This window comes from Pararge aegeria, chromosome 18, assembly GCF_905163445.1.
Source record: "Pararge aegeria chromosome 18, ilParAegt1.1, whole genome shotgun sequence".
NCBI classification, from domain to species: Eukaryota; Metazoa; Arthropoda; class Insecta; order Lepidoptera; family Nymphalidae; genus Pararge; species Pararge aegeria.
The window spans coordinates 11086910-11109914 of NC_053197.1; the positions used below are offsets into that span (position 1 = coordinate 11086910).

The following is a 23005-nucleotide window of genomic DNA, read 5'->3' on the forward strand; positions in this document are numbered from 1 at the left end:
CGCTAAACTATGATAAAATCTCGAATTAACAAACTCTAAATATTTGTTGTGTGCTTTGGTAATTTACTTTTAAAATATGCTTTTTAAAAAGCGAACTTAGTAACTTCTCCAAATTCTGCTTTTCCTGACAAAAAAATCCCTATTTTCTTCTACTTAAAATTAAATATAGCTACTACTACTTCAATAATGCTTGTTTTCACTAAACCTAGGCATCGTCTAAATCAAATACCTAATGATTAAGCCGATGTGTATCACTGATGTATATAGAAAAAAACGTTTCACCAACTCTTGCGTGATAACTATTAATGAACGTATTGCGTGAATCCCTAGTATGCCTAGGGATCTCCTTAGACTAGGCGTTACTTATCTAGAAATTGTAAGTAAAAGGTGGAATTCTAATAAGTGATATTTGAATATTGAAATGAAAAGAAATCCTTTGTGGTATGGTGGTTGAGTAAATGCTTCTATAGCATAGTTCCGGCCAATGAAATTATATTACTTAGTGACTACAATGATATATTATTTTACTATATTTGTAAGCTCACTGATTCCGACAGTAATAATTTTGAACCTACCTATAAATAAACCATGCCGGACGGCAGATCAGAATACAGTTGTGACAACCCAGTAGTGTATGACAAAATATAAACTTTTACATAAAATGTTTTTCCTAGAATTACCTACTTAAAAAATATTGCTTCGAAAAACATTATCTGCTTTTCTTACTTTTTTTTATTGGATAATAGCAGGCGATTTGCAGATACCTACTTTACGGAACATAATGAGATATTAAGAACATTTGTTGCATCCGGGATCAGGCATTTTAATCTATCCGATGTAGTTTATAATTTCTACATTCTAATACAACACCCAACATCTTTCAAACCAGGCTCTCTGCACTAGTTTCGCTCCGACACCAGAGATGTTGATTTCAAAGCACAGTTCCTTAGTCCTTTGTAATTTTTTTCTTCACATTTTTATTTAAGGCCCTGTAATATTTAGTGTAGTCTTACATTTCGCAGCATCTGGTCTCGGCCCCGCCTCTTGGATCCCACCAATCCCGTGCCTGCCCCGCCTATCGATCCCGGAGCACAGGTGTTCCCGGATAATTGATGTCCGGGTATAAACTTGGGAACATTTAAAATCGATACATTTTCTGAGTCTTCAAGGTATATTCGGATGTAGATTTATTTGTTTAGTTCCTGTAAATAAATGTATGCACGACGCGACGTTTCTAATTTTCGGACATTTAAGTGCGATACATCCAAGACCTGTAATCAACAACGCTACAATAGCACTGGAATCTGGACACTACCTTTAGGGGTGAAGAATCTGACAAAGGAGAAGCGTGATGGTTATTTAGCATTCTAGGACATCGTATCACAATAGAAAATCAGACTCAGCCAGAGTAATTTACAATCTCAGAGGGATTTTCCTCTTTTGTTCATTTCTATAATTTTCAATAAGTAAGTAGATCCTATGCACAATAATATAACATGTAAGGAGCGAAAAGATATCGTTAGTCTTTCTGTGGAGCGCATAATTGAACTGTCTTGTGTGGAGCTGGAGCGTTTTATAATAGTGTGTGTGTACCATCCCCCCTCAGGTGATTTCAACCAATTCGAGGATGTAATGGAAGATGTCCTTAAGCGATTGTGTATGTCTACTAAAAATGTAATAGTATGCGGGGATTTCAATGTTGATATCTTATTACATAATACTACTACGACTAGGTTGTTAAACTTATTTAAATGCTTTAATTTGAATAATGCTTTCGATGAACCTACTAGAATCACAGCAACTTCAGCATCTTGTTTAGATAATATTTTTTTTAACTGTGATATCTTAGGTAAATCGATATTAAACAATTTAAGGTCAGATCATTGTGGCCAACAAATTACTGTTGTTGGTACAAATAGAAATAAACATATTGTTAAGTACAGGCCGATAACTCAGAGTAAACTGACGCGATTTGAAGGTGAAATATCAGCCAAAATTCCTGCTCTCTTTTTTGAAAACTGTCATCCCGACAATCTTTATCGTACGCTTTTCAATGAAATAGAAAGTGCATTTAATAAAGTATTTACTTTTAAATACATAGATTCTAATAAAAAAATGAGGTTTAGTGATTGGGCGACAATAGGCATTTACAAAAGCAGGGATAAGTTGTATGAGCTATATGATGAAAAACAATACAATCAGACTCCAACCTTCCTTGAATATGTAAAAAGTTACTCCAAAACATTTAAAAATGTTTGTAGACAAGCTAAGTCGCTATACATTAAAGATCGGATAGTAAAATCTGAAAACAAAATACAAACAACCTGGAAAATTGTTAATAATGAATCTGGGAAAACTAAATCTCGAGACGGAAATTTTGAATTAATTATTAATAATAATATGGTAACTACTGATACAGAAGTTGCTAGTACTTTTGAAAACTTTTTTCAGAATGTTCCTATTTTGTTAACAGATTCACTAAATTCCTCACCTACTGCAGCTCAGAATTTATTAAGAGGCAACATTAATGAGTGCAAAGTTTTATTTCATTTCAAACATATAGATGCATCGGATATCAGTAAAAACTTCAAGTTGTTAAAATTAAAGAAAACACGTGATATATGGGGAATGTCGGTAAAGGTAATATCTCAAATTATTGACGTCATTGCTCCTCTTTTAGCCATAATTTTCAATGAATGTGTTGATTTAGGTACTTTCCCGAACCTAATGAAACATAGTAAACTCATTCCTCTATTTAAATCTGGTAATAAAAATGATATAAACAATTACAGACCTATCTCAATCTTACCAGCTCTTAGTAAGATATTTGAAAAAATTATATTAAATCAACTCTTATATCATTTCAATGTAAATAACTTACTACACCCTGAGCAGTATGGCTTCACCAAAGGTGTAGCCTGTAATGTTGCCAGGCGTAGCCTGGGAATGTTCACAGAACGCCATGGGTGTTTTTTGTGATCTATCTAAAGCTTTCGATTGTGTTGATCATAAAACCTTGCTTCTTAAGCTAAGCCACTATGGTATCCAAAACGTTGCACTAAATTTGGTTGCCTCTTATCTCAGCAATAGAACCCAAAGAGTTTGCATAAATGATGCAAAGTCTCAGGGTTCAAATACCTCAATGGGTGTCCCACAAGGCTCGATTTTGGGTCCTTTTCTATTTTTAGTGTATATAAATGATCTACCGTACCATGTCAGTGGAACATGCGACATTGTATTGTTTGCAGATGATACATCTCTAATTTTTAAGACTGATAGGAGTAAAGATAACTCTGACGAAGTAAACCGTGTTATGTCGCATGTGTCGCACTGGTTTACAGTTAACAACTTACTTTTAAATGCAAAAAAAACAAAGTGTGTCGAATTTATCTTACCAAATGTAAAGAAAATTGATAAAAATATAATGATAAATGGTGAATCACTAAAAATAGAGACTTCCACAGTTTTTCTGGGCGTGACCTTGGATAATAAGCTACAGTGGGGTGCCCATATAGATTCACTAGCGGGTAAACTAAGCTCGGCTGCCTACGCAGTCAGAAAAATTAGACAGATTACTGACGTTGAAATAGCTAGGCTAGTTTATTTTGCGTACTTTCATAGTGTTATGTCCTATGGAATCTTGTTATGGGGTAAAGCAGCTGATATCGAAACTATATTTATATTGCAGAAAAGAGCTGTACGGTCAATATATAAACTTAAATCACGCGAATCCCTCCGTGAGAAGTTTAAAGAAATAGGCATACTTACTGTAGCTTCACAATATATTTATAACAATATAGTATTTGTAAGACAACATATTAGTCTTTATACACAAAAAGTGGACATAAACAGTCGACTTACAAGAAATGGTCATAAATTAGTGTCATCTGCATATCGTCTGCGTAAGGTACAGGGATCATTTGTGGGATTGAGTATACGCTTTTATAATATGATTCCTAAGGTGATTTTGGACCTGCCAATGCACAAGTTTAAAGAATTTGTTAAAACACATTTATTAGAGCGAGGTTACTATACAATTGATGAATTTTTTAATGACAAGGTTGCTTGGAAGCATCCGGCTCCGCTTTCAGCTCTCACAAGATAGAAAAATGAATGTTAAAATACAAAATGTAAATTGTTGATGTTGGAAAAGAGCAACTGCTGAGTTTCTTGCCGGCTTCTTCTCGGTAGAATCTGCCTTCCGAACCGGTGGTAGAATCACTACAAACAGACAGACTTGACGTTTCAAAAGTGCTTATATTAGGCCTACTTGAAATAAATGAATTTTGAATTTGAATTTGAATTTATGAGTACACCAAGCAGCAGCGTGGTCATGATGATGATGATGGCCTATAAGATAAATCTAATCCTCTATCGCCTCATTACCGGCCTACTACGGGGCACGGATCACCTCCCACAATGAGAAGGGACGTAGTCTATCACGCTGGTCCAGTGTGGATTGGTGGACATTACACGCCTAGCCTTCGAGAAGTTTATGAAGAACTCTCAGGCATGCAGGTTTCCTCACGATGTATTTTCTTCACCTGAAAAAAGTGATACTTTACTTAATTAAAACGCGCATAACTTAGTTAACTTAAGGCTCGAATCCCAACACGCATACTGGGATTGGCTCGGCCCCCCGAAAGAAACCGAAGCCGAAGTCCTAACAACTGGGCTATCATTGCCTCAATAAAATCTCATATATAGTTCGTTAAAAAACGAATGTAAACTTGCAAGAACGAAAGCTAGAGATAGTTACTCTCGTTATTTAAATTTAACCAACCCTATTAAGCCCCGTTTGAAAACTATAAAAGTTTTATAACCTCCCTCGATAAATGGACTATCCAACACAAAAATATTTTTCAACTCGAACCAGTAGTTCCTGAGATTAGCGCATTACTCCAAATAATCAAACAAACAAATTCTTCAGCTTTATAATATTAGTGTAGGTTTTTTTCCAGTTAAGAGTTTCAACAACATTATATGGCGTAATGTGTATATGGCATAATTTGTTTGAAAGACAAATAAATTCATCACTCGCAAAAGTAATCAGCAATAGGTATCGCGTGTCGTAAAGTCGTGATTCAATGTCACTATGAGGAAAATTAGTGCAAGCCGTAGAGTAGTGTTGTTACCGTCATACATAATAATGTCCCGCTTTTTTAAGCATTGTATGAGAAATGATCGGCCAAAAAGATCCTTTGAACTGTTTCAGTATCCCATACACATACTTACTATGAGTTCCTACCAATGAAGGGCGAATGCCTCGAACATTGCAAACGCTTTCGACCTGCATGATGCTTTACTTAGTCACAGTAAATTAAATATTTACTGTGACTTAGGCATATATTCATTTTTGCATCGAAGTTATGAGAATAGTAGCTTAGAAGGTAAATCGTTCAGGTTGCGATTGCCAGGGAGTCGCAGGTTATTCAAATCCTCTCCGTTCCTAAATTTTATATGAATTTAAATATTATAGGAAATATGGGTGTAGGTGAAAACACTTTATTAAAAATTATAAAATCATAACTTACCATTAGTAGTGAATTAAGTCAAGCGTTTGTGTTTAAATAATCGTAGCACAATACTTAGTTCAGATTAGCTCAGTCATCGCCTAAAATATAATCTGGTCTACCAACTTTATTTGACAAATACCACGTGATAAAATCATCTTACCCACTACCGGGGACGGCTGGAAGAGATCTCTTATAGATTTAAGCTTTTCTTTGTATACTTCATATATTTATGTTTCTAATCATAATTTATGGTACATAAATAATAAATAAATAAACTGGTGATGAGTATACGCTCTTGCGTACACAATGCGTGTTAGTGGACTTTATAGATTTTTAAAAAGGGTTTGGGCCGTAGTCCATCACGCTGGTCCAGTCCTGATTGGAGGACATAGCCTAGCCTTTGAGAACACTACGAAGAACTTTCAGGCACGCAGGTTTCCTCACATTGTTTTCCTTCACCGTTAAAGTGATATTCAATTGGATAAATTAGGAAGATCTGAACGAAATCATTTCTTCATATTAAAAACCTAATTATAAACAAGTTTTTAATAATCCGATCCGATCTGATAAGAAACAAACTAAATAAGTACAAACTCAACTTACACTATGTTATGCCGTAGGAATTATCTACTTACTACATACTATCTACGTACTGTAATAATTATGAGTTTTTAAAGAAAGAGATGAGCAAAACTGTCCTATGGTAGTTCCAGTGACTTCTCCCACCTCCGACATCAGACATCATTTCAATAAACTTTTCTTTTTGTTATTATGGCGAAATCCTCATGGGTGCTCCGCGCTCCGGGGAGGCGCGAAGGCTATGCCAGACTCTTATTGACAACTTATTGACAAAAACCCCACGGTGTTCCTACTCACCGTCTCACGACGGAGCCACGGGAATTGTTATAAGCTAAACTAACCTACCAACTTAATCAAACCTCAAATAACAAGCCAACAAACATATTCCTAAAGTGACAAATCGATCAAAAAACAACTGTACGATTACAATCTATATTAAACCAGACAGAATTTCATTTTAGACGCTGTTCTATTTGTATAATATTTCGGTCCCGGTTTTATCAACTTTGGTCCCGTTTTTCATTTGGTTTTCGCCAACTCTTTCCTTAGCCATGACCTTCAAGGTCTGTGCAGTATTTGTATATAGCCGATTATTATAGCATTAATACTGAATTGCCGAGCATTAGCGGATGTCGCCGCCCGGTACACGTTTCTTTGCATAAATTATAATACAAATTCTAGAAGTAAACTTGGAGCTTAGCATGATCATCGAGACATTTAAATTCGAATTGCTTATTGACTAAAATTTATTCATTTCATAACCAACAATAAAAGAAAATTTGCTTTGATGGGAATTGGAACGTTTTATTGATTGGGGGAATCGACAGGGTATGCCTTTTAGAAGAGCCATTGCTTTAATGTTAGACTTACAATAGAAGAGCACTAGTAGCTTTCCGATATGAAGCAGTTGCAAGATTTGGTCTTGGAAATCCATATAATAGAATTTCCCATGCCAATTTAAAACACTACGTTCAGCACATCTCTCTAGCGCAGTAGTAAGCTCTGTGGTATTAGGAGTGGAGGTCGCGTGGTCGATCCCCGGCGGGTAATTTAAGAATTTTCTCTGGTCTTGTCTAGTAAGATGCATCGCAATCAGTGGCGTGCACAGGTTTTTTGACCAGGGTATGCATAAAGCACATGGTACATGGCATAAAATGGAAAAATTCCCCTTAAATACGAGCTATATAAAATAATTTGGGTATGCAGTGCTTTTGTGCATGTATGAAGTGCACGCCACTGATCGCAATGGCTAGTTATCACCCTGCCGACAAAGCCGTGCCACCAAGACACGATTGAGACACTGATTAGGGGTATAGTTTAATAAAACTTCTATACCCCTAATAGATTTCCAGGTGAGATTTGAGTGAAAACAAGGAATTTTAAAGTAGCCATAATTAGGGAAAAATGCACAAAATTTTTTTTTTTATTTAAAACTGCTAAGTATCTATTTCGATCAAACGCTTGAAAGTTGGTACCGAAATACAAATAAGTTTGTTACTGAAACCTTAATAAGATAATCAAATATCCATAAAGAGTCCGGGAATGTTATTCAGGGAATTAGGGGAATGCAGTTTCTATAGCTACCGAACTGTTACGCCGATAGTGTTTTCCTATTTTCCCGGCTGGTAAAAGCCTTTAATAGATAATAATGTGAGCTAGACGACCTCTTTGCTTTCACTTTTTGAAATATTTACATGTTTTTTGACAAGTTTTTTCATAGGATTCGTAAAAGAAACGTGTAAACTGTGATATTTTAAATTTTTTATAGTAGTTAGTTAGTATTTTCAAGCGTCTCTAGTATTTCCAAGTTCACAACGAAGCAAATTAGAAAATGGCCTTCAATTTCGACAGCGGGCAAGTAAGTGGATGGAATAATAACATAATTCATTTGTAACTCTCTAGTCTCTAACAAATTGGTTTCTTCATGCTCTTTTATAGTTCGTTATATATATTTATAGGTAGATGGTTGGTCTTCCTTTAAAAAAGAACGCCCACTGCTTAACTTAGGATGTAGAGTTTTTCGACTTCCATGATTTTGTGCAAATGATGTCCAATGATTCCTAGAGATTATCATAGTTTTATTATCTACACAGCGCTTTCCGGTGCGGAGTCGCCATTCTTGCACTTGGGACACCAATCCTGTGATCTATCTGACTGCAATTTATTTTTATATAAAACTTATTTGGAGGACTGATTTGTGGGTTCTTGTTTTTTTAAAATAAAGATAGCCCTTCGCACGAATTACACCTGGTAGTAGACTCACCATAAAAGAATCTTATAGTGAGCGAAACAGTACTTACCTAAAACAGCTTGGTGGCTTTTCTTTGGCGGTAAAGGGTAGGTTCTAGCCACGGCCAAAGCCGTCCACCAGGCTGGACTAGAGAAAACGATTATACCACTTGGTTTAAAGACGTTGTTTCATTCGAATTTAGGGTGGACAGTATCTGCGCCTGTTGGGTCGAAACAATTGTTTACCCTCCAAAACAAGGATCTATTTGATCCAACTTTCCTAATCCCATATATTTTTTAACACCACTGCACCTGCAACGCCCATTACGAGCCCCTATCCCATTTCTGCGTAGAACATTTCTTATTTGCGAACAAATTGTAATTCCTTTAATCCAACTTAGATACATTCAATTACGTAGTAAACAAGTTGTTCAAACTCCACATTCGAAATTAAACTTTCGCACAATGTACTAAAGTCTAAAATATGATGGGTTCAGTAAAATTTGGTAACAATGGGTCATTCTAAAGAGGGTGCTGCTATTTGGAATAGAATGACTATTTTTCACGCCTTTGTGTACAGTGTTAATCCTTGTTTGACGTCTGTCGGTGGTCTTTAGTTAATAGTGATCATTTATCTGTGATCAATTGTTTTTATTAATGGTTCCTCTTAGTAAAGTTTTCATACAGTAAAAAGAAACGAATAATTACACAGAAATAAACTGGGCTTGGTGGTTAGCGTGTTACGGATCCGGAGGTTCCAATTTCGGGACGGGCCATAAATTGTTAGGTATTGCAATTCTTATTTCCCGGCTACCTATTATCACTAACATGTGTAGTCGTAAAAGCCCACCAAAAACGGAGCAGCGTGGTGGTTCTATGCTCTAAAATCGTCTCTCGTATGAGAGAGGAGGCTTGTGTCCAGCAATAGGACATTAATAGACTGCGGATGATGTAACATTGTTCAATCTGGAAAAGCTGTTGCCAACCTTCCACGGCAAATATAATATGCATATGCCAGAGCCCTCGTTCTTCGACATTGATATCTTAACTACACGCGAAATGCATATGACAACGATTTGCTATGTCTTCATACTGAAACTGCTAGTTTCACCTTACAAACTTGTAGTTAAGTTACGAGAAGATATGGTTTGAACGACATAAAGAAAGAGGGTAGTTTAACTTTAACACTAACTTTAGCTGATCAGTTAAAGAAAGTTCTTCAAACATCAGCCATCTCTTTCCGAGTTCTTGCTATGCTAGCAAAAACAACTAACTGGTGATTTCTTGAAAATTGGAAACTTGCAGTCTAGGTTTGAATATCATAAAGAATGTAGGCCCTAAGGAATTTAAAAGTTTTACGAAAGGTGGGCCAGCTTATTACTTCATGTAGTCGTCAAAATACCTACTTTAGATGAGATGTTAAATATAAAAAACTATTGATTTCAAGCAAAACAACATAAAAAAAATAGCACATTAACTAGACGAAACTTATTATCATCAATAAACTTGTCATTTATTCTGTCTTGCACTTCAAGAATTAAACATTAGAAAACCAAAAGTAGTTAGGTATTTCAATATTAAAATCCTAATTGTTAATGATGATTTAAAGTTATGAATTGACAGTCGCATGGCTATAAGTATAATCATGGAATTTACTTCATATCTACCTTGCAATTTGAGGTTTTATATTAACCATACAAATAATATCATGCCGCCTCGTGTTAAGCCAGTTTAAATATAGGATCGCGTGATTTGAATAAGGAAGTGATGTCGTGACATAGCTGAGTTCTTCCGGATCCCGGGCTCAAATATTCGCTAGGCGACCTCAAAGCTAGTTCAAAAATAGTTTGAGTATTGTGTACTGTGCAGAAGAAAGGATACACACAATATTTCGCGAAAAATGGTCAAGTGTATTTCAGAACACGTATTTATACTTAAATATAAATATAAATATGTGGGTTCATGGGATAGTCAAATGAGTTGTCTTTTTTTATAGTAATACTAGCTGTTGCCCGCGACTTCGTCTGCGTTTGATTTTGTTTTATGATGTGGCATTAAATTTAGTTGTAGATCTAAAAAAAATTAAAGCATTCAGTATCGCTAAGCCGTATAAGGGGTTTGCTGCTGTCCGCTGAGGAGTTCTGTCCTCTATCTCCAACTACAGTTTGGGCAAAATTAAAGACATATTATAACCTCTATAGAACAAATATAATTATTTAAATCGGTTATAATTTGTCGGAGTTATGGTGTAAAATCGTCAAACACTCATCCCCTCTCCCAGAGGAACCGAGCTTAATGTCGGGATAAAAAGTATCCTATAATACTTCTAACACTTCCAACAATATGTGTACAAAGTTTCATGAGAATCGGTTAAGTAGTTTTTGCGTGAAAGCGTAACAAACAAACTTACATCGACATTTATAATATGAATACTGATTTGATGGACCAAGCTGATGGTCACAAGTTGGTGGCAAGCTGAGGATAGATGCGCCATAAAACATAGCAACATAACGCAGGGCTTGCAAGTGGTACGTCCTGCAACGTACCACCCTGTATCCATCAACCCGAGGTGTCGGGGTTAAGCCTCATATGCCTGTCTGTAATAACATCGGCACCCATGCAAGAAAGTACAATATCTGATTAGTATGAGCAACAGGAATTAAAAAGTACAAAGTTTGCCCGAAAATCCCGAAATTTACAAGCTAGGTACGTTGCCATTACGCCGCGCCGGTGTAACTGGCGTAGTGTTGTTTTATACACGACCTCCCAAAAAAAGAGTGTAATGTTTTCCGGGGTCATATTATATGTGTATATGTACCTATGTATTTAAGTTTCATTATCCAACAATAACTTGTAAATGTAAATGATAAGTATTTATGTATATCTATATTTATTTATATATATAAAAGAGAAAGTGTGTGGGTATGTTCCGTGTAGGCTCCGAAACGGCTGGACCGATTTCAATGAAACTTTCAGGGAATATCCGGATTGACCTGGCGAGTAATCTTGTAAAGTGTGGTGACGATCGGAGCACTCCTATTTTTGAACTGTCAAAATGTCAAATACAGCTTTTATTTACTACGATGATATTCTATTGTTGGGTGTACATGGGTGTATATAATGACCTTCACCCGCTCGAGAAGAGAATAGAAGAGAATGAATACGGAGAGAAATAAATGATTTAATATATTATGAGACTTAAATAAAAAATTTAATGATGTAAGTTTATTGTTTAAATAAAATAAACGCTAGTTATTTATAAAAATATTTATCACTAATCTTAGTACCCATAACAGATGCTACGCTTACTTTAAGCCAGACGGCGATATGTGTATAGTCGTATATTTATTATTTATTATTATAGAAAGAAAGAAAGAAATGTATATATGTATCCTAAGAATACTTACATCAATCATCTCGAGTAACACAGGTGGTAATTTTATATAAAAAAGTCAATATAATGTATTTTTTTTAACATGCAGATTATGAGCATACTCTTCCCTTGGCAGAGACCTTTAGTCCAACAGGTCATCATCAATAACATATATATATATATATATATATATATATATATATAATATTTCCAACACCCGAAATTTAGATTTTATATTTTAACACTTATTTCTCTATCTTGTGAGAGATGAAAGCGGAGCCGGATGCTTCTAAGCAACCTTGTCATGTCATAAAGAAATTCATCAATTGTATAGTAATACCTCGCTGTAATAAAATATGTGTTTTAACATATTCTTTAAATTTATTGGTAGGTCCAAAATAACCTTAGGAATCATATTTTAAAAGCATATACTCAATCCCACAAATGACTTCTGTACCTTTCGCAGACGATATGCAGATGACATTAATTTATGACCACATCTTGTAAGTCGACTGTTTATGTACAAATAATATAACAGTTATAGAGCTATTTATGAGGACCTTTTAGCCAAATATCGTCTAGTAGTGAGTTATAGTAGAGTCAAAGGTCCTATGAATTGTAAATTATAGGGACATTGACCAGGTAATAGCGCATCAATCACTCCATTAGCCGATATGGAATCCAGTAGGTAAAAATTATTATAATTATATGATTCGAATATATTCTTTAGGTAGTTATATCTGTCTCACTGTTACATTGTAGTATTATCAGGACCTATTAAGATTAAAATACCAACACGTACATAGGTATGTGTATATATATATAGTGATAGTGATAAGCGAAGAATTACCGAAATATAAATAGGTTCCATTTCAAGACTCGCGTCATTTACTCGCGTTAATACCAGATCAAAATATTTTAAACCATTTGCCCAAAGTGTCTACAAGAACAATACTTCCTTTTAAAATCCCATTGTTCGCATGTGCCGCCTTTATAATGATTTAGTATCAAGTAATCATAACATTGACATATTTAACAAAAGGATAAATATTTTTAAAAATCTTTATTAAGCACTATTCCATATAATCTTTAGGGAAATAATATATATATATATAATTTTTTAAGTGTTTCTTTTTTGTTTCAACTTTAATTTTATCTTTACTTTCTGTTTAATTTAATTCCAAGTTGTGTACCTACACATACTTTGGGTTGTAGCTTAGAACAAAACTTGTTATTACTTATATTTAGATCTACTTTTAGTTATTACCTGTTTTGTGTACCTAATAAATAAACAAAGACTGAGTAGTCTATTGTCGAGATATGAAAACATAAAAAAAAATTAAATGCACTTATTGCATAATAAAATCGTCTGTGTTTTCATAATAGATTTGCATAGGCTAATAACTATATCATACATATTATATAAAGTTTTCGTGCAAATATAATGTATGGTATTAGATAAATAGGTAGGTGTTTGAAATAGGTAAAGTTTGCTAAGTTATTGTCACACCAAAGTAAACTGACACAAAGACACTGAAATTGCGTGGCTAGCAACTTTGTGTAGGTGGCAGGTACCTACCTAGGTCGGGCATAATTTAAGGCTTTTAGGTAATTAATTCTATTTCAGTTCATGGGCAAAGCCCTGAACTTACCGAGACCGTATTCGTAAATAGAACCTAATGATGAAGCAAACTTTTTAACTGACATGATTTTTGTCGGATTTTCCTTTGCCTAAAGTTGATCCTGGGCACAGACGTTGGCGCCGGGAACCGTTTCCGCGAGATTTAAGAAAAAAACATTTATACCATGCACTGTTATCCAATAAACAGATACTGATGAGATTTGGCACCGAACTAGTAGTTTGTAATTTGCAGCAGCTCTAGGATTTTAGCCCGGTAAAATAATAGTTTCGTCAATTTAGGGTATCGGATTGATATCGCTAATGTGGCTTTTCTTCGTCACGGGAACATATAACTTACAAGAAATAATTTAGGTGGCAGTGTGAGTGGTTTTCATAAGACCTTAGACCATAATACCTCGCAACGCGGCTAATCGTATGGTACCTAGTATAAGAAATACCCAAAAACGCCATAAAGACGGATCGGACGGACATCGTATCATATTATGTGGCCATATGGTCACATAATATGATACGATGCAGACCTTAAGTTCGCGTCCAAGATACATCTACTATCATTTTTTTTTCCAGGCTAAAAAGTATTTTTTACTTTTAAATTCGATGTACCACCGAAGCGTATTTTATCGTTTTTTTGAAGCATTAATTTTTAGAACTAAAAACTTAACAAAACTTTTTTTTAAATATTGTTTTTCATTTTATTTATTTTTTCTTTTCTTGTGTGTTTTTTGTATTGTTTCTAAGTTAGTGCAATAAATTCTTCTAAATTAATTAATAAATAAATAATAAAACATATCGTTTGATATTTATATAAGAACTACTTGCACTTTAAACAAGACTGCGACCAGATAATTCTAAATTATTGCCGGTTTAAGCTAATCACCGAGTGATGTATAGGGTCAATAGAAATTTTCAACCCTATTTTGGGTGTTGGATGATAATTATGCCGTGGCACAGCGGGGCGCTATGACACCTGCATGCTTTTGTTCCAGCAATTTTAACTAGTTAGCTACAAAAAACTGCATCTGTGAATTCTATATAAATTTAAAAAAAGAATATTAAAATTTAAAGCAATCCAAATATTCATTCAGTAATGTCTACTTATATACCTAGTTTTTTTTTTAACTATCCCAATATTTAATAAATAATTAAGATAAACGTACTTTTACTTTTACTTAGAACTTTGTGACACATTATTTTTAATGGCTTGAATTCTTCAAATTTCATTAAGCAGCATTCACCCTTTAGCATCCGAGCCCGAGAGAGCATACTTATTTGTACCTGGACATCAAAACAAGCATGAGAAATTGTATGAATAGCGTCTACCTAGCTTTTGGAAATTATACGAATACATGTTAGTAACCTAAAGGTCAAAGATAAGCCCGATGGACTAAGAATTCGACGTTCTTTGATTAGATTTCTTGCTCCCAAAGACGAATTGGTCTTTTCGGCATTATTCATTTAGTAAGATTTTATATGAATGTGCAACTGAAGCTTTTCATTTATTTTTCATTGTGGACAAGGCGGAGGGTAAACTTTTTCATATAAATTTTTCATTAGCAAATCTACAGACAAGTTGGACATCGGGATCCCGAATTGGCCCAAAACTTGAGTTGCAGGAATTGTTAGGAAATCCATAACGCCATCCAACCTTTGTCTCGGAGGGCATTGTATTTCCCTGGTTTTACCGCTAATGTTAGATAATAATTGTTACTGTACTAATCAATAAATATTTAATATATATCACGTGTAATGGGTACTAAGATGACTGATAAATAATATACATAAATATTTATAATATACAAACAAACAGTCATGTTCATCAAACAAACATTTTCCAGTTGTGGGAATCAAACCCACAGCCTTAGCACAGCCCAGCACTCAGAAAGCAGGGTCACTGCCCACTGCGCCAATCGGCCGTCATTCTGAAATAATAATAACATGAGAATATTTACCCTTAAAATCTTACAACTATCCACTGCTGTGCGACATTTATAGGCCGAAAAGGCCTATGATAGGTAATGAAGTAACACACACACAAATGTTGGTATGAAAACGAATATTATGGAATGACATATCTTGTAATGTTAATGTTTTTTCTTTTCTACCACCCTTTACAAAATAATATTTTGGTATTCACAGTTCACACCGCATTTTGTCGCAACCGTAGATTAAACTTTAATTTGAGTTCGTCGGCACGTGCCTCACACCGCATTCGCGTGTCACCCTTCGTCGCGTAATCAGACGCTTTCAACTATTTACAACATGACAAATTATAACCGGACAATATAGAAAAATATCATTTCGTCAGACCCCTTAACAATGGAGACATTACAATATAAAAAACAATAACTGGTTAATGTTCTGGATGTTTTTGAGAATTTACATAAGTCTGTACAAGGGCGATCGAGCTTCGACCAGCACTTTTGTAAAATCGTGTTTTTTGGAATAACTGATATAAATTTTAAAAGTGAAAAAACCTTAACTTAATATTAAGTTTAATTCTTGACTTTTTTTAATTTCTTGAAAATTACTACTTTCAATAACAATGACAGTAGGTACCTCAGCGATTTACAAGATAGGCGTTAACGCTATAAAAATGTCTTCAAGATATATTTTCGCGGAAATTCGCGAATTTATTCAAAAAATAGGTAAGTACACGTAATATTCTTATACTTTTCTTGGAAATATCCATACTATTATTGTAAATGCAAGAATGAGTGTTTTTATTTATTTGTTACCTCTACCACGATCTCGATAAAATTTTGACATAAAGGATGCTTAACATCCCGGGAAAACTTATGATTCCTGCGGTATTTAAAAAACCGAAACAAAATGCGGATGAATATTTATTTCTAGATTATATAGAAGATAAGGGTATACGTACATTCGTTTTCATACAACAATTATTGCCAGAGCACAAGTATTAGAACAAGGGTACCTAGGTACTTATATCTTTAATAACTGTTACTACCGGTCATACGTTAACATTCTGTTATTTTCCTATACAAACAAATAAAATGTGTTTACGTATCGCTATATAAACAGTCGCTCTGAACTCTTGAAGGTCGTGGGTTATATTACCTATTCGGAATGCTGCGTTATTGACATTGCGTGAAACAAAGCGTCACATTCAATACTTCCACTTTATAACTATTTCTCCTGCAGTTTAATAAAGAATCGACGCCGAAGCGCCTTGGGAACTGGCAGGTCCCACGTTGGGCGCCAACCCGAGCAAGGCCACTAGAGATGCGTCCGAACCCAAAACCGATTTGCGATATCAATGGGCATTTCCTACCCGGGGCGCCAAGAGGATCGTCGAAATGTTTCGGACACTACACTGGTACATGGGAATTACCTAGGAAGATCACCAGAAAAGTTGGTAAGCCTAGTACATTTGGGTTGCCTGGCAGAGATCGCTTTTTAGCGATAAGACCGCCCATTGTACCTGTGTTTTATTTTGTTGTTTTTGTTTATAATTTAATTTCTGTTAGGTGTACAATAAAGTGTATTTTCATTACATTTTCATTTCATTTCATTTACATTATTAAATGCGAAATTAATATTAGGATATTTATTGTATGATGTATCCATGTATTAAAATAAATAATCATTTTACTAAATGGTAATTAACATCCCGAAAAGAATCAACGGGTTAAGAAGACAGTTGAGCTTTCAATCAAAATGCCAGATTTATTGTCAGTCTTCAAAAATTTTTGTATGGGAAAAAAAACTATTCCATTCATTAGTAAACTATGTTCGTTATTTCTCTGGTATGAATCAAGCAAATGTTCCTTTTACCGTTAACGTTCGGACACTTTTTCCTTAAGAAATTGGTATGTTATGGTATCTTATAGATCGAAAGGTTTATTGCACAACAGTTGTTAATTTAACAATATTGTGGCTTGGATCCTTTATCATATATTTTAAGGAAACTTTCACAGGTAAGGTAGAGTTATACCAAGACTAGGCTGTTTTTATCTCGACAAAGACTGAAACGATTTCTAGGGTAGGTACGTTTTCCACGAAAGAGGAATTTCTTTTAATCTTATTTTTCAGTTTTCAAACAGTAATTTGCAATGTGTAAAATCTGTTCCGTTTAAAGAGAGAATTCACGAATGCTAAAAATACTTTGATGAGTAGATATATGATACGAGTTAAGTAGATATATGAGATAAAATTTCACATTGCTGCATTTCACAACTTCCGTAAGTCGTAAAAGATCGGTCTTATATTTTAACACATGCGATAAGGTACATTCATATTACGTGTTAGAAAGTAATTTACTTGTTGGCGAAGGTTCGTCTAAAACATGTACCGTGTATAGAAGATATAAGGTATAGAATTGCCTACCCTATTGATATTTACTTCACACGCAGATCGTAAACTAATGATGTATTACAACGTCAAATCCGTGAATATTTATTGGCATGTATAATGTACTTTTCTTAGCTGAGGAGTTGGCGAAAGAACCGCCGGACGGGAGGTTTCCAGATTGGTTGAACCTGCGTGTTCAAAGGCCAAAGGCGATCGCAGGACGCTTGCGCGCGGGGAAACGCGGCAAAGCGAAGCCCGAGGACAAAAAGCCGGCAGAAGATCAGACTTTCAACGTGAGTTGACAACATTGAACGCTTTATTCAATTGGAAAATATTTGCGCGCGTTTTTGTTGTACCTGTCTTATTCTGACGTTATTGAAATCCGTGCACGTTTCGATTTTGAATCGTTTGAAAACTTTCGTTTCAAATCCAATGAGCTATTTTAAATGATCGTGAGTTTGAGTGGAACTTATTACAGATTTTCGCGTGGTTTTTTAAATAACAATGATAGGTAAGTATCGACCTACCTACTTACCTATTTAGACTCGAATACGGGCGAATCAAACAACAGGTATTTAGAGAATTACCTTGACCCAGGAACTTCAATTGGGATTTCAAGAGAAATTTGCAGTCGTACCTACTTAGTAAGTAGGTTGTGAAAATTAAGGATTAATTAAATATACTAAAAGTTTCTATGTTTTTCGGTACCTTTTCGTATCGAAGATGTTATCTCATATCTGAGCCCTCGACAGCGACCTCATTGGAGGGTAGGTAACTCAGAGGTCGTGCAGTCCACCATGCAGTCTGAGTTTGAAAAATATTTAAAAAAAAAATGGTCCATGATGTATCCAGGAATGGAAAGCCGAATCCTTACCCACTAGGCTATCACGGCTTCTCTCAACCTTACCTCTTTAGCATACAGTTATTATGTAGGTAGGTAGGTACGTAGGTACGTGTACAACAGACTTAAACGCCTTATGATAAGAAATCGTTTTGTCATGATCAATTAACAACTTTGTAGCGGTTTTTTAAGTTAGATACCTAAATATGTAGGTATTTTTAAGTGTTGTTTAAGTACGGATCTTAAGGTCCTGAGTTCGAATCCTGGCCCCAACGTTATCCACTATAGGTTAATACGTGTAATTTGGGGTATACCTGTAATTTGGGGCATACAAAATGTACCTAAAGGTTAATCCTGGAGGCTTCGTCACCTGAGCAAGGATCGCTGGAGAGTTTTGAAAATTACTTTTATACCTATGCACGTTTGTAGTAGTTAAACCGATTTTGTACACCTAGAGATAACTAGCATCTTGTCATAGGATAATTTCAACGAAAAAAAAAAACGCGGGCAACAGATAGTTAAGTATACTTTATTTTTTAAAAGTAGGTGTCAGTAGTTAGGTGTTGTAAAACGTCTTGTTCTAAGTTTCACAATGTAGCTCAGATAGACACGTCATAACTTCAAATTATTCTTGCCTCTCTTCGATCTAATTCTCGCTAACCTAAAATAAATCGCAAAGTTTCTAGGCTGAACTTCCAACTTGTCATTTTTGTGTCGATGACAAGTTTGCAATATGCACACGGTCTTTTTGTGACTAAGGATGTGTATGATATGAACCATTTGTTATCATAGCCTAGCTTAGTTTAATACTGATGTTATCACGTACAACGAAGCTATGTTTTTTTAGAGAGATGGTTGTTCAGGATGGGAGCAGCGGATGTAAGCTAAGTTTGTAAGCACATCTTGCTACAGCTCTACTACTCCTTTTCCGCTACAACTGTTATGACCGTTTTCACTAAACCTAGGAAACGAAAAAAACGTTTCACCAACTATTAGATGATTACTAACGACGTTAGGCGCTATCTAAAGTTACAACACCGATTGGGTGGTGTTTAGTGTGGTTTATTTATTTACTTAAATATCTTTATTGCGTAGTAGGTATATACTCGTAGTATAGACACTTGACATATGCAAAGATTATAAATTCGGAATTATTTTAATAACCTTAAATCTATGAAACATACGATAGTATAAAAACAAAATATCACACTGTGTGGCAAGAATCATAGATTGCCTAGTGAAGATCGATTGGTGAGGTAAAATGTACGCTTAGAAATCTTCGATTTAGCGTTACTTAGTTCGTCATTGCCTTGTTCGTCGTTGCTCACTGCTTAGCCGTCTATCATATCTCTGGTCGTAAAGCTATCTAACTCGGGTTAACTTTAAAGTTATTTTAAGACCAGTTTTAAATTTACTTACTTATTTTTATTTATTTCCAGCCATATCTATGTCCGTTGCACAAACATAGACCGAAGAAAAAGTTTACAGTGAACATTAATTAAATAGAAAAACAATTACATTTTGCTAAAATTATGTTTAAATTCTTACATGTCTGTACATTAAAAAGGATGAGGATCAGGTAGGTAACAAGGAAACACGAGACAAAGATGAACCAGACGAAGTTCAGGATAACAATAACGAAGACGACCCTTTGGCACTGAACTCAGAAAAAGAACCAGTGGACAGTGACGGCCACGGCCCTTATATACCTGGATCAAAAACTGATCCTGAAAAGAGACACGAAAACTACGACCTTTTAGTGAAAGATGCCGTAGACCAACTACACGGACCACAAGAAAATAAAACCGATAAGTTTTGGCGAAAAGTAGCCGATAAAGCCCAAAAAGACAATGAGATTATGAAATATGCTAAAAAAAGTGAAACACCCAAGCTACCGTACGTCAACGTATCGCAAAATTTCAACTTTGCAAAAAAAATGCATGCTGGTAATCTAGAACACGAACCTTTGCCTGATACATTAGGGTATCGCAATTTGACTAAAGTAGGCGAACATAGAGAGTCCGACATTGTCGTGAAACCATACGCTATTGGGTGGAAAGGTTTTGGAGCGTCAGGACCCACCTGTTGTACTAAAATGCGCGTTCATAGACCTAAAACATGTGACCCGAAAAAAACAGAAGGTGAAGAAGATAAACGCAAACAGCGTCCTGCAACATCAGATCTAGGAGGCCAGTATAAAAAGCCACTTTCATTAATGGATTTAGCAATTTGCTGGGATTTCAAAGCGGACAATCCAAAGAATGAAGCCAGACCTCCGAAACATATAGACGGATCTAACGGATCATTAGCACCTGCTGTATTTACAATGGTACACACACCGAAAGAAGACGTACACGAAACAGTTGTAGGGCATGCATTTCCAATTTTTACCCAGAATCGGCAAGGAGATGACGCGGGAAAACACAGCGTCCCATATTTTGAAAAAGATATAACTAAGGAAAAAAGGAAAGACTCTTGTGATGTTCAGCACTGCCCACAACATAACGAAATAAACAAGTCCAGTAAATCCCGATCATCAAGTAGAAAGAGTTCTGCTCAGTCAAATAAAAGTATTTGCGATGGCATCAATGGTTGCGGGACTACCTCAGACGTAAGCCGAAATGGTAGTCACGAATCGAGACCTCAAATGAAACATATTAAAGAAGCTTGGAATTCGGAGAGTAGAAATAAGAATTCAAAATATGACATTAATCGTAACCGTCACAGCTTAGAATCGTACGAAAAGACTCCACTGGCCCAAGGGAAGTTGCACCAGAGTTCGCCAAACGAATCTGATGTCTCTAGACATACTGTCAAAGACTCACTGAAAAATAGTGATACTTCTAATAATACCAAACATAAGAACTGCTTATCCTGCAACGGTGTTAAAATGCCACAAGAAAAAAGGCAGAAAGACGACTATAAGTTTGCCTTTAAAGCTGGTAATCCGAATTCGGTTCAAAGCAACAGCTCGAACGACTCCAAGGACTTAAAAATACCGAAGATGCGTCATCCTTACACAAAAAAGTCTTATACTATTCCTACTTTAGCTCCACCTTTTAGTATTTGGCGCGATGCAAATGCGACTGGATACCCTGAACACTGGAGATTAGCAAGCGTCTATCAGCACGCTTATAAACCGCTTGAGCAACGTCGTAAACCACTCATTGAAAGTGTTTATCAATAAAGTTGCCGGTTACGTTTGCGGCGACAGAGAACTTGAAGAAAACGAAGATGAAACTTTTGGTCAGCGTACAAGGGCATATGGGCAGAGCAATTTATCTTTACTTACTTATTAGTATTGTATACTTAGTATTTGTATACTTTATGCATTAGCTACCTATTTATTTATTTCTTTTATTACTTATGTACACCTAAAGCATGTGTCCACAAATACTAATAAATAGGATATCCATAGGAAAGCTCATCTCTTTATGAGATTTCCTCCAGCCACCCTTAGATGTGAGTGAATCCTACTAATATTATAAATGCGAATGTTTGTATGGATGTATGTTACTCTTTCAGACAAAAACTACTGAATCAACTTAACTGAATTTTGGAATGGAGATAGATTATACCCTGGATAAAATGTACCGTTCCCACAGAATTAATATGAAGCCTCGAGCAACAGCTCGTTATTTTTTTTTTTTTTAATATAAATAGCGGGCAAACGAGCAAGTGGGTCACTTGATGATAAGTGATCACCGCTGCCCATAAACATCTGCAGCACCAGAGGCTTTTAAGGAATTTGTTTATCCGCCTCTTGAATTACCCTAGATTGTATTTTTGAGGAAACACATCAGATGGGAGATTGTTCCATAATTTGCAAGTGCGCGGTTCAAATGATCTGGTATTTCGAACAGTAGAAGAATACCAGGCATCCAGATGATGAGGGTGGAATTTATTTCTACGGCGTGAGGTGCGGTCAGAGAACAGGGAAGGAGGTATCAACGCAAACAACTCTTCGGAACACTCTCCTTATGTTATAAAATGGTAAAGTTGTATTCGTAATGTATCTTGGGTATATATATATAAATGCTCTGCCCTGCTGTTTGTTTCACATTTTAAAGTAACTAACCCCTTCTAAAATTATAACTGCCTAAATACCTAAACCTTCCTGACTGCGTCAAAGTCTGACTACAAAATGCCCTGCTAACGGTTGTTGCATCATTTAAATATCTTGCTGTATTCTTGAATAGTTCGTAGTAAAAAGTGACTTGTTCTGAAGCGTGAAAGAATCCTGCCTGAGTAAGTTAGGTAGTTACGTGGTGCAGACTTTTAAGCTTTAAAGGCTGCGGTAAGATATGTTATTTGAGCAGCGAAAGTTTGGCATATGAAACATTTCTGCCATTGTAGTAAATTTTAAAAAAAGGTACTATATTTTTAAAATCCAATTGAAAGAATTGTCGGGGCTCAATAAGTCAATGTAAAATTATGCGAAATAAAATTTCTGGAACATGTTTATTTTATCATTTAAAACCAAACACCTGCGTTCTTATCTTCTCTACTGATTC

The 23005-nt window shown here is 35.4% G+C and overlaps 1 protein-coding gene across 1 annotated transcript; it reads left to right on the forward strand.

The window, feature by feature from the left end:
* The first annotated feature begins 7845 nt into the window (after window positions 1-7845).
* On the forward strand, window positions 7846-22168 carry LOC120631494. The gene is made up of 4 exons (XM_039901107.1): window positions 7846-7953; window positions 16502-16715; window positions 17786-17943; window positions 20059-22168. The coding sequence occupies exons 1-4, from the start codon at window positions 7927-7929 to the stop codon at window positions 21676-21678; spliced, it is 2019 nt and encodes a 672-aa protein (XP_039757041.1). The 5' UTR covers window positions 7846-7926; the 3' UTR covers window positions 21679-22168.
* Window positions 22169-23005: the final 837 nt, after the last annotated feature.